This window comes from Sebastes fasciatus (genome assembly GCF_043250625.1).
Source record: "Sebastes fasciatus isolate fSebFas1 chromosome 13 unlocalized genomic scaffold, fSebFas1.pri SUPER_13_unloc_1, whole genome shotgun sequence".
NCBI classification, from domain to species: domain Eukaryota; kingdom Metazoa; phylum Chordata; class Actinopteri; order Perciformes; family Sebastidae; genus Sebastes; species Sebastes fasciatus.
The window spans coordinates 20,001-39,054 of NW_027428121.1; the positions used below are offsets into that span (position 1 = coordinate 20,001).

Consider the following 19,054-nt stretch of genomic DNA (forward strand, 5'->3'; position numbering starts at 1 on the left):
GATTCCTCCTCTGATTCCTCCTCCTCTGATTCCTCCTCCTCTGATTCCTCCTCTGATTCCTCCTCTGATTCCTCCTCCTCTGATTCCTCCTCCTCTGATTCCTCCTCTGATTCCTCCTCTGATTCCTCCTCTGATTCCTCCTCTGATTCCTCCTCTGATTCCTCCTCCTCTGATTCCTCCTCTGATTCCTCCTCTGATTCCTCGTCTGATTCCTCCTCTGATTCCTCCTCTGATTCCTCCTCTGATTCCTCCTCCTCTGATTCCTCCTCTGATTCCTCCTCTGATTCCTCCTCTGATTCCTCCTCTGATTCCTCCTCTCTCTCTCGCTTCGTCTGCTGCCACTTGTTTTACTTGATGCACGAGGTGGAAACAGAGAAACAAAGCTTCCACTCTGCTCCGCTGCAGCAGCTCAGAAACACCCTGATTAAACCACATTCAGGATTCATTCAGACGTCTGGTTGAAGACAGGAAGGACAGAATCATTCTAATGGAGCTCTGGAACCAGCAGTCTGTCCTCAGGACGGACAGCTGACAGAAGGTCAGGACATATGTCAATATTAAGGCTGCAGCCATCAGGGAGGACACTGACTCCTGGGGTCATGACCTCTGTACTGAGGTCATGACCTCTGTACTGAGCCTGTAAAGAAGGATGTAATCTAGAGCTAGATTTAATCTAGAGCTAGTTGTAATCTAGAGCTAGTTGTAATCTAGAGCTAGATGTAATCTAGAGCTGGTTGTAATCTAGAGCTGGTTGTAATCTAGAGCTAGTTGTAATCTAGAGCTAGATGTAATCTAGAGCTAGTTGTAATCTAGAGCTAGATGTAATCTAGAGCTAGTTGTAATCTAGAGCTGGTTGTAATCTAGAGCTGGTTGTAATCTGGAGCTAGTTGTAATCTAGAGCTGGTTGTAATCTAGAGCTAGTTGTAATCTAGAACTAGTTGTAATCTAGAGCTAGATGTAATATAGAACTAGTTGTAATCTAGAACTAGATGTAATCTAGAGCTAGATGTAATCTAGAACTAGTTGTAATCTAGAGCTAGTTGTAATCTAGAACTAGATGTAATCTAGAACTAGTTGTAATCTAGAGCTAGTTGTAATCTAGAACTAGATGTAATCTAGAGCTAGCTGTAATCTAGAACTAGTTGTAATCTAGAGCTAGATGTAATCTAGAACTAGTTGTAATCTAGAACTAGTTGTAATCTAGAGCTAGATGTAATCTAGAGCTAGTTGTAATCTAGAGCTAGTTGTAATCTAGAGCTGGATGTAATCTAGAACTAGTTGTAATCTAGAGCTAGTTGTAATCTAGAGCTAGATGTAATCTAGAGCTAGTTGTAATCTAGAGCTAGATGTAATCTAGAGCTAGATGTAATCTAGAGCTGGTTGTAATCTAGAGCTAGATGTAATCTAGAACTAGTTGTAATCTAGAGCTAGTTGTAATCTAGAGCTAGTCGTAATCTAGAGCTAGATGTAATCTAGAGCTAGTTGTAATCTAGAGCTAGATGTAATCTAGAGCTAGTTGTAATCTAGAACTAGTTGTAAACTAGAACTAGTTGTAATCTAGAACTAGTTGTAATCTAGAGCTAGATGTAATCTAGAACTAGATGTAATCTAGAACTAGTTGTAATCTAGAGCTAGATGTAATCTAGAACTAGATGTAATCTAGAACTAGTTGTAATCTAGAGCTAGATGTAATCTAGAGCTAGATGTAATCTAGAGCTAGTTGTAATCTAGAGCTAGATGTAATCTAGAGCTGGTTGTAATCTAGAGCTAGTTGTAATCTAGAACTAGTTGTAATCTAGAGCTAGATGTAATATAGAACTAGTTGTAATCTAGAACTAGATGTAATCTAGAGCTAGATGTAATCTAGAACTAGTTGTAATCTAGAGCTAGTTGTAATCTAGAACTAGATGTAATCTAGAACTAGTTGTAATCTAGAGCTAGTTGTAATCTAGAACTAGATGTAATCTAGAGCTAGCTGTAATCTAGAACTAGATGTAATCTAGAGCTAGTTGTAATCTTGAACTAGTTGTAATCTAGAACTAGTTGTAATCTAGAGCTAGATGTAATCTAGAACTAGTTGTAATCTAGAACTAGTTGTAATCTAGAGCTAGATGTAATCTAGAGCTAGTTGTAATCTAGAGCTAGTTGTAATCTAGAGCTGGATGTAATCTAGAACTAGTTGTAATCTAGAGCTAGTTGTAATCTAGAGCTAGATGTAATCTAGAGCTAGTTGTAATCTAGAGCTAGATGTAATCTAGAGCTAGATGTAATCTAGAGCTGGTTGTAATCTAGAGCTAGATGTAATCTAGAACTAGTTGTAATCTAGAGCTAGTTGTAATCTAGAGCTAGTCGTAATCTAGAGCTAGATGTAATCTAGAGCTAGTTGTAATCTAGAGCTAGATGTAATCTAGAGCTAGTTGTAATCTAGAACTAGTTGTAAACTAGAACTAGTTGTAATCTAGAACTAGTTGTAATCTAGAGCTAGATGTAATCTAGAACTAGATGTAATCTAGAACTAGTTGTAATCTAGAGCTAGATGTAATCTAGAACTAGATGTAATCTAGAACTAGTTGTAATCTAGAGCTAGATGTAATATAGAACTAGTTGTAATCTAGAACTAGATGTAATCTAGAGCTAGATGTAATCTAGAGCTAGTTGTAATCTAGAACTAGATGTAATCTAGAACTAGTTGTAATCTAGAGCTAGTTGTAATCTAGAACTAGTTGTAATCTAGAACTAGATGTAATCTAGAGCTAGATGTAATCTAGAACTAGTTGTAATCTAGAGCTAGTTGTAATCTAGAACTAGATGTAATCTAGAACTAGATGTAATCTAGAGCTAGTTGTAATCTAGAACTAGTTGTAATCTAGAGCTAGTTGTAATCTAGAGCTAGTTGTAATCTAGAGCTAGATTTAATCTAGAGCTAGTTGTAATCTAGAGCTAGTTGTAATCTAGAGCTAGATGTAATCTAGAGCTGGTTGTAATCTAGAGCTGGTTGTAATCTAGAGCTAGTTGTAATCTAGAGCTGGTTGTAATCTAGAGCTAGATGTAATCTAGAGCTAGTTGTAATCTAGAGCTAGATGTAATCTAGAGCTAGATGTAATCTAGAGCTGGTTGTAATCTAGAGCTGGTTGTAATCTGGAGCTAGTTGTAATCTAGAGCTGGTTGTAATCTAGAGCTAGTTGGAATCTAGAACTAGTTGTAATCTAGAGCTAGATGTAATATAGAACTAGTTGTAATCTAGAACTAGATGTAATCTAGAGCTAGATGTAATCTAGAACTAGTTGTAATCTAGAGCTAGTTGTAATCTAGAACTAGATGTAATCTAGAACTAGTTGTAATCTAGAGCTAGTTGTAATCTAGAACTAGATGTAATCTAGAGCTAGCTGTAATCTAGAACTAGATGTAATCTAGAGCTAGTTGTAATCTTGAACTAGTTGTAATCTAGAACTAGTTGTAATCTAGAGCTAGATGTAATCTAGAACTAGTTGTAATCTAGAGCTAGTTGTAATCTAGAGCTAGATGTAATCTAGAGCTGGTTGTAATCTAGAGCTAGATGTAATCTAGAGCTAGTTGTAATCTAGAACTAGATTTCATCTAGAGCTAGATGTAATCTAGAGCTAGTTGTAATCTAGAGCTAGTTGTAATCTAGAACTAGATGTAATCTAGAGCTAGATGTAATCTAGAACTAGTTGTAATCTAGAGCTAGTTGTAATCTAGAGCTAGATGTAATCTAGAGCTAGTTGTAATCTAGAGCTAGATGTAATTTAGAGCTAGTTGTAATCTAGAACTAGTTGTAATCTTGAACTAGTTGTAATCTAGAGCTAGATTTAATCTAGAGCTAGTTGTAATCTAGAGCTAGTTGTAATCTAGAGCTAGATGTAATCTAGAGCTGGTTGTAATCTAGAGCTGGTTGTAATCTAGAGCTGGTTGTAATCTAGAGCTGGTTGTAATCTAGAGCTAGTTATAATCTAGAGCTAGTTGTAATCTAGAGCTGGTTGTAATCTAGAGCTAGTTGTAATCTAGAGCTAGTTGTAATCTAGAGCTAGATGTAATCTAGAGCTAGATGTAATCTAGAGCTAGTTGTAATCTAGAGCTAGATGTAATCTAGAGCTAGATGTAATCTAGAGCTAGTTGTAATCTAGAGCTAGATGTAATCTAGAGCTGGTTGTAATCTAGAGCTGGTTGTAATCTGGAGCTAGTTGTAATCTAGAGCTGGTTGTAATCTAGAGCTGGTTGTAATCTAGAGCTAGTTGTAATCTAGAGCTAGATGTAATCTAGAGCTAGATGTAATCTAGAGCTAGTTGTAATCTAGAGCTAGATGTAATCTAGAGCTAGATGTAATCTAGAGCTAGTTGTAATCTAGAGCTAGATGTAATCTAGAGCTGGTTGTAATCTAGAGCTAGTTGTAATCTAGAGCTAGTTGTAATCTAGAGCTAGATGTAATCTAGAGCTAGTTGTAATCTAGAGCTGGTTGTAATCTAGAGCTAGTTGTAATCTAGAGCTGGTTGTAATCTAGAGCTAGTTGTAATCTAGAGCTAGTTGTAATCTAGAGCTAGATGTAATCTAGAGCTAGATGTAATCTAGAGCTAGTTGTAATCTAGAGCTAGTTGTAATCTGGAGCTAGTTGTAATCTAGAACTAGTTGTAATCTAGAACTAGATGTAATCTAGAGCTAGATTTAATCTAGAGCTAGTTGTAATCTAGAGCTAGTTGTAATCTAGAGCTAGATGTAATCTAGAGCTGGTTGTAATCTAGAGCTGGTTGTAATCTAGAGCTGGTTGTAATCTAGAGCTAGTTGTAATCTAGAGCTAGTTGTAATCTAGAGCTAGATGTAATCTAGAGCTAGTTGTAATCTAGAGCTAGATGTAATCTAGAGCTGGTTGTAATCTAGAGCTGGTTGTAATCTGGAGCTAGTTGTAATCTAGAGCTGGTTGTAATCTAGAGCTGGTTGTAATCTAGAGCTGGTTGTAATCTAGAGCTGGTTGTAATCTAGAGCTAGTTGTAATCTAGAGCTAGATGTAATCTAGAGCTAGTTGTAATCTAGAGCTAGTTGTAATCTGGAGCTAGTTGTAATCTAGAACTAGTTGTAATCTAGAACTAGATGTAATCTAGAGCTAGATGTAATCTAGAACTAGTTGTAATCTAGAGCTAGTTGTAATCTAGAACTAGATGTAATCTAGAACTAGTTGTAATCTAGAGCTAGTTGTAATCTAGAGCTAGTTGTAATCTAGAGCTAGTTGTAATCTAGAGCTAGTTGTAATCTAGAGCTAGATTTAATCTAGAGCTAGTTGTAATCTAGAGCTAGTTGTAATCTAGAGCTAGATGTAATCTAGAGCTGGTTGTAATCTAGAGCTGGTTGTAATCTAGAGCTGGTTGTAATCTAGAGCTAGTTGTAATCTAGAGCTGGTTGTAATCTAGAGCTAGTTGTAATCTAGAGCTAGTTGTAATCTAGAGCTAGATGTAATCTAGAGCTAGTTGTAATCTAGAGCTGGTTGTAATCTAGAGCTAGTTGTAATCTAGAACTAGTTGTAATCTAGAACTAGATGTAATCTAGAGCTAGATGTAATCTAGAACTAGTTGTAATCTAGAGCTAGTTGTAATCTAGAACTAGATGTAATCTAGAACTAGTTGTAATCTAGAGCTAGTTGTAATCTAGAACTAGATGTAATCTTGAACTAGTTGTAATCTAGAACTAGTTGTAATCTAGAGCTAGATGTAATCTAGAACTAGTTGTAATCTAGAGCTAGTTGTAATCTAGAGCTAGATGTAATCTAGAGCTAGTTGTAATCTAGAACTAGATGTAATCTAGAGCTAGATGTAATCTAGAGCTAGTTGTAATCTAGAACTAGATGTAATCTAGAGCTAGATGTAATCTAGAGCTAGTTGTAATCTAGAACTAGATGTAATCTAGAGCTAGATGTAATCTAGAACTAGATTTCATCTAGAGCTAGATGTAATCTAGAGCTAGTTGTAATCTAGAGCTAGTTGTAATCTAGAGCTAGATGTAATCTAGAGCTAGATGTAATCTAGAGCTAGTTGTAATCTAGAGCTAGTTGTAATCTAGAGCTAGTTGTAATCTAGAGCTAGATGTAATCTAGAGCTAGTTGTAATCTAGAGCTAGATGTAATCTAGAGCTAGATGTAATCTAGAGCTAGTTGTAATCTAGAGCTAGTTGTAATCTGGAGCTAGTTGTAATCTAGAGCTAGTTGTAATCTGGAGCTAGTTGTAATCTAGAGCTAGTTGTAATCTGGAGCTAGTTGTAATCTAGAGCTAGTTGTAATCTAGAGCTAGATGTAATCTAGAGCTAGATGTAATCTAGAGCTAGTTGTAATCTAGAGCTAGTTGTAATCTGGAGCTAGTTGTAATCTAGAGCTAGTTGTAATCTGGAGCTAGTTCACATCTGATCACTGAGCAATAGCTCTGATAGTCCTCTCTGATTGGTGGATGCAGGTCGAGTGTCTGGAGACGGCCAATCAGAGGCTGGAGCGTCAGATCCAGGAGGAGCTGGACAGGAAGTGTCCCAGAGAGCTGAGACGGCTGGACAGACGCCTGAGGACAGCGTCCCTGCTGCGTGACCAGGTGAGCTCATCGAGATACACCAGATGAAGACAAAATAAAGACAAAATAAAGACAAAATAAAGACGTCTCTCTGTCCGTCTCTGTATCTCTCTGTCTCTCTCTCTCTCCGTCTCTGTCACAGATCAGTGAGTGTCTCTCGGACCAGGCTCAGGTGAAGCTGCAGCTGCTCAGTGCAGAACTCGCCGTTTTGGACCTCTCCGTCAGGTAGATCCTCACACCTTCATCACCTTCATCACCTTCATCACACCTTCATCACACCTTCATCACCTTCATCACACCTTCATCACACCTTCATCACCTTCATCACACCTTCATCACACCTTCATCACACCTTCATCACACCTTCATCACCTTCATCACACTTTCATCACCTTCATCACACCTTCATCACCTTCATCACCTTCATCACACCTTCATCACACCTTCATCACACCTTCATCACACCTTCATCACCTTCATCACCTTCATCACACCTTCATCACCTTCATCACCTTCATCACACTTTCATCACCTTCATCACCTTCATCACCTTCATCACACCTTCATCACCTTCATCACACCTTCATCACCTTCATCACACCTTCATCACCTTCATCACACCTTCATCACCTTCATCACACCTTCATCACCTTCATCACCTTCATCACCTTCAGCACACTTCATCACACCTTCATCACCTTCATCACCTTCATCACCTTCATCACCTTCATCACACTTTCATCACCTTCATCACCTTCATCACACCTTCATCACCTTCATCACACCTTCATCACCTTCATCACCTTCATCACCTTCATCACACCTTCATCACCTTCATCACACCTTCATCACCTTCATCACACCTTCATCACCTTCATCACACCTTCATCACACCTTCATCACCTTCATCACACCTGCATCACCTTCATCACACCTTCATCACACCTTCATCACACCTTCATCACCTTCATCACCTTCATCACACCTTCATCACACCTTCATCCCCTTCATCACACCTTCATCACACCTTCATCACCTTCTTCACACCTTCATCACCTTCTTCACACCTTCATCACCTTCAGCACACCTTCATCACCTTCATCACACCTTCATCACCTTCATCACACCTTCATCACACCTTCATCACCTTCATCACACCTTCATCACACCTTCATCACCTTCAGCACACCTTCATCACCTTCATCACACCTTCATCACACCTTCATCACCTTCATCACACCTTCATCACCTTCATCACACCTTCATCACACCTTCATCACACCTTCATCACCTTCATCACACCTTCATCACACCTTCATCACCTTCATCACACCTTCATCACCTTCATCACCTTCAGCACACCTTCATCACCTTCATCACAGCTTCATCACCTTCATCACCTTCATCACCCCTTCATCAAACCTTCATCACACCTTCATCACACCTTCATCAACTTCATCACCTTCAGCACACCTTCATCACCTTCAGCACACCTTCATCACCTTCGTCACACCTTCATCACCCCTTCATCAAACCTTCATCACATCTTCATCACACCTTCATCACCTTCATCACCTTCATCACCTTCAACACCCCTTCATCAAACCTTCATCACACCTTCATCACACCTTCATCACCTTCATCACCTTCATCACACCTTCATCACCTTCATCACCCCTTCATCACACCTTCATCACCTTCATCACCTTCATCACCTTCATCACACCTTCATCACCTTCATCACACCTTCATCACCTTCAGCACCTTCATCACCTTCATCACACCTTCATCACACCTTCATCACACCTTCATCACCTTCATCACACCTTCATCACCTTCATCGCACCTTCAGCACACCTTCATCACCTTCATCACACCTTCAGCACACCTTCATCACCTTCATCACACCTTCATCACCTTCATCACACCTTCAGCACACTTTCAGCACACCTTCATCACCTTCATCACACCTTCATCACCTTCATCACCTTCATCACACCTTCATCACACCTTCATCACACCTTCATCACCTTCATCACACCTTCATCACCTTCATCACACCTTCATCACCTTCATCACCTTCATCACCTTCATCGCACCTTCATCACCTTCATCACACCTTCATCACCTTCATCACCTTCATCACACCTTCAGCACACCTTCATCACACCTTCATCACCTTCATCACCTTCATCACACCTTCATCACCTTCATCACCTTCATCACACCTTCAGCACACCTTCAGCACACCTTCATCACCTTCATCACCTTCATCACACCTTCATCGCACCTTCATCACCTTCATCACACCTTCATCACCTTCATCACCTTCATCACACCTTCAGCACACCTTCATTGCACCTTCATCACCTTCATCACCTTCATCACACCTTCATCACACCTTCATCACCTTCATCACACCTTCAGCGCACCTTCATCGCACCTTCATCACCTTCATCACCTTCATCACACCTTCAGCACACCTTCATCGCACCTTCATCACCTTCATCACCTTCATCACACCTTCATCGCACCTTCATCACCTTCATCACCTTCATCACACCTTCAGCACACCTTGCACACCTTCATCACCTTCATCCCACCTTCATCACCTTCAGCACACCTTCATCACCTTCATCACCTTCATCACACCTTCATCGCACCTTCATCACCTTCATCACCTTCATCGCACCTTCATCACCTTCATCACCTTCATCACACCTTCATCACCTTCATCACCTTCATCACACCTTCATCGCACCTTCATCACCTTCATCACCTTCATCACACCTTCAGCACACCTTGCACACCTTCATCACCTTCATCCCACCTTCATCACCTTCAGCACACCTTCATCACCTTCATCCCACCTTCATCACCTTCAGCACCTTCATCACACCTCCATGACATGTAGCCGTATCCCATCATGCTTTGCTGTTGAACAGGTGTGAAAGGGAGTGTGAGCGTCGGGGAGGTGTGGAGGCGGAGCTTAGTGACCTGAGGTTGCTGGAGGAGGTGCTGAAGGTCCACATACTGCCGGAGCTCCAGACTCTGATGAACCATCAAACACAGCGACTGATGGAGCAGCAGATACGACACCGACAGGTAAGACCAGAACCAGAACCAGAACCAGAACCAGAACCAGAACCAGAACTCACCTGGATTATTCTAAAGTAAAGGTCTGCATCATGTTTCCTGTCTACCTGTCCAGGACACGCAGGGTCTCCTGGCCCAGGTGTCAGGGGGCGTCGCCGTGGAGATGCAGAGTGCTGGGTCCTCAGACCTGGTCCAGCAGCTGGACGACCTGAGACGGACGAGTGTGACGCTGCTCAACCAGAACCAGAACCAGAACCAGAACCAGAACCAGAACCAGAACCAGAACCAGAACCAGAACCAGAACCAGTGCTGGTTCAATGCCCAGGTTAATATCTACAACACGCTCTTATTCTGAAATCAATGAAGCACTAGCTGGTATTAAATGTTCTGTGACCTCACTTCATCAGGGGTCCATGTTGACTTCCCCACCGGTGACCTTTGACCCTCCAGCGGGGTCAGAGGTCATCCAGACCGAGCTGGAGGAGATGAGGAGAACAACAGCGACTCTGGAGGAGGAGCTGAACCACCTGCAGGATCAGGTAGGAGGGAGTGTAGACCTGGATGAGGGGTTCAGGTAGGAGGGAGTGTAGACCTGGATGAGGGGTTCAGGTAGGAGGAGTGTAGACCTGGATGAGGGGTTCAGGTAGGAGGAGTGTAGACCTGGATGAGGGGTTCAGGTAGGAGGGAGTGTAGACCTGGATGAGGGGTTCAGGTAGGAGGAGTGTAGACCTGGATGAGGGGTTCAGGTAGGAGGAGTGTAGACCTGGATGAGGGGGTAGAGCTGCAGAAGAAGGACCACTAACATGCAGCGGTGTCTCTGTGTCTGAGTAGAACCTGGTGTTGGAGGCTGCTGGTCTGGAGCAGACCGAGTCCTTCATCCAGCAGCTGGTGGTCCTGCAGCAGAGAGCAGACGGTCTGTGCAGAGACCTGGACTCAGTGCTGCTGTCTGCAGCTCAGCAGACTGAAGACCAACAGGTCCTGCTGGACGCCAAGAGCCGACTGGAGACCCAGATACAGGACTACAGGAGGCTGCTGGATGGACTGAGACCACAGGGGTAAAGAGATGATCACTTCCTGTTAGTGGAGGGACCAGAGAGATGATCACTTCCTGTTAGTGGAGGGACCAGAGAGATGATCACTTCCTGTTAGTGGAGGGAACCAGAGAGATGATCACTTCCTGTTAGTGGAGGGAACCAGAGAGATGATCACTTCCTGTTAGTGGAGGGAACCAGAGAGATGATCACTTCCTGTTAGTGGAGGGAACCAGAGAGATGATCACTTCCTGTTAGTGGAGGGAACCAGAGAGATGATCACTTCCTGTTAGTGGAGGAACCAGAGAGATGATCACTTCCTGTTAGTGGAGTGAACCAGAGAGATGATCACTTCCTGTTAGTGGAGTGAACCAGGGAGATGATCACTTCCTGTTAGTGGAGGAACCAGAGAGATGATCACTTCCTGTTAGTGGAGGGAACCAGAGAGATGATCACTTCCTGTTAGTGGAGGAACCAGAGAGATGATCACTTCCTGTTAGTGGAGGGAACCAGAGAGATGATCACTTCCTGTTAGTGGAGGGAACCAGAGAGATGATCACTTCCTGTTAGTGGAGGGAACCAGAGAGATGATCACTTCCTGTTAGTGGAGGAACCAGAGAGATGATCACTTCCTGTTAGTGGAGGGAACCAGAGAGATGATCACTTCCTGTTAGTGGAGGGAACCAGAGAGATGATCACTTCCTGTTAGTGGAGGGAACCAGGGAGATGATCACTTCCTGTTAGTGGAGGGAACCAGAGAGATGATCACTTCCTGTTAGTGGAGGAACCAGAGAGATGATCACTTCCTGTTAGTGGAGGGAACCAGAGAGATGATCACTTCCTGTTAGTGGAGGGAACCAGAGAGATGATCACTTCCTGTTAGTGGAGGGACCAGAGAGATGATCACTTCCTGTTAGCGGAGGGAACCAGAGAGATGATCACTTCCTGTTAGTGGAGGAACCAGAGAGATGATCACTTCCTGTTAGTGGAGGGAACCAGAGAGATGATCACTTCCTGTTAGTGGAGGGAACCAGAGAGATGATCACTTCCTGTTAGTGGAGGAACCAGAGAGATGATCACTTCCTGTTAGTGGAGGGAACCAGAGAGATGATCACTTCCTGTTAGTGGAGGGAACCAGAGAGATGATCACTTCCTGTTAGTGGAGGGACCAGAGAGATGATCACTTCCTGTTAGCGGAGGGAACCAGAGAGATGATCACTTCCTGTTAGTGGAGGAACCAGAGAGATGATCACTTCCTGTTAGTGGAGGGAACCAGAGAGATGATCACTTCCTGTTAGTGGAGGGAACCAGAGAGATGATCACTTCCTGTTAGTGGAGGAACCAGAGAGATGATCACTTCCTGTTAGGAACCAGAGAGATGATCACTTCCTGTTAGTGGAGGAACCAGAGAGATGATCACTTCCTGTTAGTGGAGGAACCAGAGAGATGATCACTTCCTGTTAGGAACCAGAGAGATGATCACTTCCTGTTAGTGGAGGAACCAGAGAGATGATCACTTCCTGTTAGTGGAGGAACCAGAGAGATGATCACTTCCTTGTTTGTACCTTTGTGCCTTGAACAATAATGTCTGGTCAGTTCTTCTTCTGATTGTCTTTTGTTCGTAGGTTCGCAGGTCTTCAGCCGGCGGCTAACGTCACATCTTTCTGTGCTCCGACCAGACCGTCTGCCTTCAGGAGAAACATCACAGCGAACATCACGACCCGCGTTCAGGGAGGAAATCTCAGGATGACGACGGGTGTCTCTAGAGGCCACGTCGGCACTATCAGACAAACGCCTGTAATGGCCCCGCTCTCAGAACCAGTGACCACAGTCCAGTCCATCAGGGTCCACAGCAAACAGCCAAAGAACTCACCAGTGAGATCCATCAACACCTCAAATCTGACCGGCTCATTTCACAAGGCTGAAAACCAGAGAACAGGAGCTGTGAAGGAATCAGTGACTGTCAGTGCGCTGATCAACAGGCAGAGCGGTCCTGTGGAGGATAAAGTCCACACTAGAGATTGTGATATGCAGAGCTCATCGATGGATAGGATTCAGATGAGTTTAAAAGAAGGAGCTGTTGTCAAGGAGATTAATTCTGCACAAGGAATCACCACATTGGTTCCTGACACACAATCTGCCAGGAGTGCTGCTGCTCAGGCAAAACCACAATGTTTTACCTCCAAACAAACTACCACAGAAGCTGGTTTACAGGCTACTAAAACAGAAACAAACATTCAAACAGAGATCACCAAAACCAGTCTTTGTGCAGAACAAGGACCACATCTTGTAACACACACAACAACAACAACTGAAACCAGCAAAGGAACTGCTGCAGAGGTAAAGAAAGAGACAGAAGCTGAAATGGAAATGGACTTCACTGAGGACTCCGTCCAGGCTAAGAACCAGGATCCTGCACATGTTGTGTCTTTGAGTTTGGAGACTCCAGCAGAAGCTGTCTTGGATGCAGGAGAAGGTGCCGTTACAGCGTCCATTGTCTCTGAATCTCTTCTTAGGTTTGTGGAGGCTCAGGGGAAGGTCTCTGGTGAGTCGACCCTGATCAAGGACAAGGACATAGATAGAGAAGGAAAGAAGGGAGAAGACGTAGAAGAAGGTACGTTGTCCAATGAATCCGATAGCGAACCAAACAAAGTGATGTTGGATGCTGATATGAAGTCCGGTGTTGCAGCAGCTTCATCCAGTAACCCAGACAACCTCGAAATTAAAACTGCAAATACAGAGATTTTGAAGAAAGTTGAATTAGAAGTGAACGAAGGGAAGGTTATCGATGGTTGCCATGATACCAACGGGGTGAAGGTGGACCCTACCGAGTCAGACAATGAGATCATTCATCTAGCAGGTCAAGAAGAACTGATGAGTACCACAAAGTCACAGAAGTCTGTAAGTCTCACAGATTCTGGTGTGGCTTTGAGTTCTTCTGACCATGAAGACATTTTGAGTCCAAGTGAAGCTCGTGTATTCATGAGCCCAACGAAGGAGTCCACATGCTCGAGTCCAGAAACATGTCTGAGCCCGCTGGAGACGGAGGTGGAGACGGAGGTGGAGACGGAGCTGGAGACGGAGGTGGAGACGAAGGTTGAGACGGAGGTGGAGACGGAGGTGGAGACGGAGGTGGAGACGGAGGTGCAGACGGAGGTGGAGACGGAGGTGGAGACGGAGATGGAGACGGAGGTGCAGACGGAGGTGGAGACGGAGGTGCAGACGGAGGTGGAGACGGAGATGGAGACGGAGGTGGAGACGGAGGTGGAGACGGAGCTGGAGACGGAGCTGGAGACGGAGGTGGAGACGAAGGTTGAGACGGAGGTGGAGACGAAGGTTGAGACGGAGGTGGAGACGAAGGTGGAGACGGAGGTGGGGACGGAGGTGGGGACGGAGGTGGAGATGGAGATGGAGATGGAGATGGAGATGGAGATGGAGCTGGAGATGGAGGTGGAGACAGAGGTGGAGACGGAGGTGTTAATGAGCATGACGGATCAAGTGTTTCGCCCGGTTGATCCAGAGGAGCGTGTTCGAAGTCCTGATTCTCTTCTGAGTCCAAATGACCCAGAAATGTTTCTCAGTCCAAAAGACTGTTTGAGTCCAGTGGAGGCTAAAGGGTGTCTGAGTCCAAACGGTGAAGAAGAGGACGAGGAAGTATGCCTGAATCTAACTGAGGCAAACGCACACGTGAAACCAGTGGAGAAATACATCCTCTCTACTAAAGAGGAAGGCCGGTCGCTGTCTTTCAGCAGAGGTCCAGCTCTGCCGGAGGAGGACAGAAAAAGGAAAGTCAACATTTCAGAGAGAGATGGGGACAGTTTGTGTTTTGGATCATTTGAAGGTAACAAAAGAAGTCGAGGTACTCTGAATGGTACAAACATAAGTTCTGGATCAACCGGTGGAGGGATCGGCCTTCAGCTGAGCGGCGGTCTCGGAGGCTCGGAGTTCGGAGGGCGTAGTATTATAGCAGAGAAAGAGGAACAGCTTGGTTTCAGAGGCCTGTATCGGAGAAGTCCCAGAGACAGTCAACAAGTGTCTGTTAAGTCAGCTAGCTTTGGAAGTGTCCCTGCCAATGGAGGAACTACCTTTAGCGGTGTGGCTAGTAATTCAGGAGGTAGAGGTATGGCTAGTGATCTGGCAACTAGTCTTAGTGGTATGGCTGCTGGTTTATCCGGTGCATTAAGCGGTAATACAGAAGCTACAGCAGAGGTACAGGGACGATTCAGGCGTGGCAGTGGAGACTGGATGGTTTATGGTAGCAGTCTGGGACGTACAAGTACGACCTTACCCAGCACAGGAGGCAAAGAAAGTCCATCAGGAGCCACGCTCCCTGCAACAGGCCAACCAGAAACAGGGAGGTTCAGCAGTAGAGGAAGTGGAGAGTGGGTAGGTTATGGCGGCAGTCTTGGGCGTAAGAGCAGCCTGGATGGTGGTATTAGCGGAAAAGGCCCATCAGTGGCCACAAGCCCACGAGAAACAGGGAGATACAGCGGTAGAGGAAGTGGAGAGTGGGCGGTTTATGGCGGCAGTCTTGGGCGTAAGAGCAGCTTGCCCATAACAGGAAGTGAAGAAGTAATCATAGCCCCTGTAATGAGTCCGCCAGACACGAGGAGGTACGGTAGCGGTGGGAGTGGAGAGCAAATGGTTTACAGCGGCAGTCTTAAACGCAGCGATAGCTTACCCATCGCTGAGAGTAGAGAAAGACAGTCAGCGGCCGTGCACCTGCCAACGAGCCCGCCGGACACAGGGAGGTTTGGTAGCAGAGGGAGTGGAGAGTGGAGAGTCTACGGGGGGAGTACTGGACGTATGAGTGGCGTCGCTGGCAGCGACAGCTTACCCAACGCAGACATTCAACTACCAACAAGCCCACCAGGACCACCAAGAGCACAGAGGTTCGGCAGCGGCGATAGTGGAGAGTGGAGAGTTTATGGTGGCTGTAATGCACACAGGGTCAGTGCCGGCGGCAATTATGGTCAAGTCATAAGTCCGCCAAGTAGCTACACAGGTAGTGGACCAAGATGGAGTAGTGCTAGTAGTGGTGGCAGGCTGAGCTCAGGTAGTGTTGTTAGGCGCAGTAGCAGCGTAGGTAGCGGTGGTCTGTTGAGTAGCTCCGGTAGCGGCAGCAAGCTCAGCAGCTCATCCAGGTCCAGCAGCTCTGGGAGATTTGCTAGAACTGGCAGCGGCGAATCAAAACCCGTCTACAGCTCAGCTAGCGGACGCAGGAGCACCGCGGGGAGTGCAGGGCGACCAGCTGGAGGAGGGACGACCGGCAGCCAAAGAGCCGCGAGCCCTGGGGGGAGGGTGAGTGTGGGGAGCGGCGGGTGGCTGAGCGGTTCAACAGCTGGCCGGAGCCCCGGGGGCGGGGCTAAACCCAGCAGTGCAGGTAGCGGCGACAGAATCAGCAGCCAAACCGGTGGAAGGATCAGCAGCTCCTCTGGGTCAGGGAGGACCAGTAGCACGAGGGGGAGGGTCATCAGCAGCAGCGACCGGCCAATCAGGAGCACCGGCAGCGGAGCCGGAAGCAACACGCAGAGAATCAGTGTGTGTAAGATGGCAGCGCTGTCGATCTCTGCAGCGGGGAGGGAGAGAAGTCAGGACGGTCAACGGAAACAACAACAACAACAACAACAACAACAACAACAACAGGCTGCAGGTGAGAACAGCTGTTTTATATTCACAACAACAACAACACGTCCAAGACAGAAACGCAGAGTGCTGCTCTGTAAAACACAGAATTAAAAACCAGACGTATAACGTTATATATAACTGATGGATAAATCCTGATGAAGTGAAGGTTGAAGGTTGCATCCCTCCGACAACCAGTCTAGTGTCAGTTTACATCCACGTCTGTCCAAAACGTCATCACTCCATCATTTCATCCTGTTAGTCAAGGGGTCAGGGGTCAGGAGTCAGGGGTCAGAGGTCAGAGTTCAGCAACCTTTACTATCTAAAGAGACATTTTAGGCAAAAAGAAAAAAATTAAATCTGTCTGGAGCCATAAAACATGTGATCATTGTGATGAAGGTAACACAGTTTATAGTCTCAGTATATAGTATATCAGTCTAATGCAGTGAGGGACAAAGAGACAATGTACTACGGAGTATTAGGGCCACATTGAGGGAAACAACATCTGAGATTTACACAATAAAGTCACAATATTACGAGAATAAAGTCATAACTTAACGAGAAAAAAATAAAATAACAGGTAAAATGACTACTTTATAATATTCTGACTTCATTGTGTAAATCTCAGATTTATTTATTTCCTCAATGTGTTCCTAATACTCCGTCGTCCCGTCGTCCCGTCGTACCATAGACCTACAACTATGATCAATACACATGAACATGTAAACAAAGAGCAGTTCTTCATTTCCATGTTTAAACCTCCACAGAGGAGCTGAGAGACCTCTGACCTCTGACCTCTGTGTTAGACATAAGTGGGAAATTGTCAAAATGATCATATAAATATTTATGTAGTGAGATCACAGCGACCTTTAACCACCAACATCTACTCAGTTCATCTCTGAGTCCAGGTGGACGTTTGTGTCTAATCTGAAGAAAGTCCCTCCAGGCGTTCTTTGAGATATTATATTGTTATATTATTATATTATTATATTATTATATTATTATATTGTTATATTATTATGTTATTATGTTATTATATTGTTATATTGTTATATTATTATATTATTATATCATTATGTTATTATATTGTTATATTATTATATTATTATATTATTATATTATTATATTGTTATATTATTATGTTATTATGTTATTATATTGTTATATTGTTATATTATTATATTATTATATCATTATGTTATTATATTGTTATATTATTATATTATTATATTGTTATATTATTATATTATTATATTATTATATGATTATATTATTATATTATTATATTATTCTATGATTATATTATTATATTATTATATTATTATATTGTTATATTATCATATTATATTATTATATTGTTATATTATTATATTATTATATTATTATATTGTTATATTATTATATTGTTATATTATATTGTTATATTATTATATTATTATATTATTATATTATTATATTATCATATTATTATATTATTATATTATTATATTATTCTATGATTATATTATTATTATATTATTCTATGATTATATTATACATTTCTTTCTGTAGCTGATCTCCAGATCGGCTGAATTAGCTTCTTTTGCTTAAACATACAGAATGGTGACATCAGAACGTTTTCTATCAGAACGTTTTAAACTCAGCAGCTTTTAATGTATTTCTTTAAATATTCAAATGAAATGAATAAACACAACGATGCTCTGTCCACCTGTCACTGTGTTATATATATACATATATATACTGTATATAGTAATAAAGAATCCTCCCTTCTGGCGCAGCGTCTTCTCCTCTCGTCCAGCGCTGGCTGACCCAAGGTGTCGGGGTCACGAGTGGCGAACCCGACGGCCTCGATGACATCATGCGTCTCTGATTGGATGACTGGGGAGGAACGGAGTGACATCATCATCCTTTAATATTCATCTTCCTCTGGAATATGTTCATCTGTTTGTTTTAAATGGAATCAATTGATTAAAGTTATAATGAATAATACAAACATTCAGGTGGAAATCACATCACAAACACTGTATAGTTTATTCATATTATTATTATTAATAATATTAATAATAATAATAATAATAATATTAATAATAGATTTTATTTGGTTTAAGCTTTACTGATTATTTTAAGAGACTCATAATCAGCTCTTCAGTTTCATGTTCTCTTGTCTTATTGTCTCTTTAAGTTGAACTTGTTTTAATGGTGGGTAATATTAATAACAGTTTTGGTATCTCCGTGTCTGTTTCACCATATAATCAATAATAATATCAATAATCAATATTCAGCCTGTTCAGTTTAAACTTTATAAACCTGTGGTCCTGTAGTTTCTGTTTCCCATCACGGTTCTGTTTGAAACATCTAAGCTGTACATTAATATCTGCAAATAAAGATGATCAATAAACCCACTCCTGTTTGCCTTTATTATTATTATTATAATTATAATAATAATAATAATCATTATTATAATAATAATAACTAATAGTAGTAATAATAATAGTAATAATAATAGTAATAGTACTACTACTAATAATAATAATACAATTAATAATAACAATAATTATAATAATAATAATAGTTATAGTAGTAATAATAATAACAACAACAACAACAACAACATATATATATATAAATATATATATATATATATTCTATCATTAGAGTCTTAAAGTATTAAACTGACTGTTGGACTGATGATGAAGGATCATAGAGAAGGGTTCTACCTGGATGTTCTACCAGCAGAACCAC

At 42.6% G+C, this 19,054-nt stretch overlaps 1 protein-coding gene across 3 annotated transcripts in view; it reads left to right on the forward strand.

Annotated features, from left to right (window-relative positions):
- Window positions 1-18,708, forward strand: part of LOC141763560 (uncharacterized) — a 19,606-nt gene extending 898 nt beyond the window's left edge. The window contains exons 2-9 of one of the 3 annotated variants that reach the window (XM_074627991.1): window positions 6,453-6,581; window positions 6,703-6,785; window positions 9,506-9,665; window positions 9,772-9,981; window positions 10,064-10,195; window positions 10,488-10,711; window positions 12,313-16,352; window positions 18,091-18,708. In XM_074627991.1, coding sequence (XP_074484092.1) covers window positions 6,453-6,581; window positions 6,703-6,785; window positions 9,506-9,665; window positions 9,772-9,981; window positions 10,064-10,195; window positions 10,488-10,711; window positions 12,313-16,352; window positions 18,091-18,182 — 5,070 coding nt within the window. In that variant the 3' untranslated portion in view covers window positions 18,183-18,708. The remainder of the gene's footprint in view (window positions 1-6,452; window positions 6,582-6,702; window positions 6,786-9,505; window positions 9,666-9,771; window positions 9,982-10,063; window positions 10,196-10,487; window positions 10,712-12,312; window positions 16,353-18,090) is intronic. The other 2 variants (XM_074627992.1, XM_074627993.1) reach the window with 2 other exon arrangements.
- Window positions 18,709-19,054: the final 346 nt, after the last annotated feature.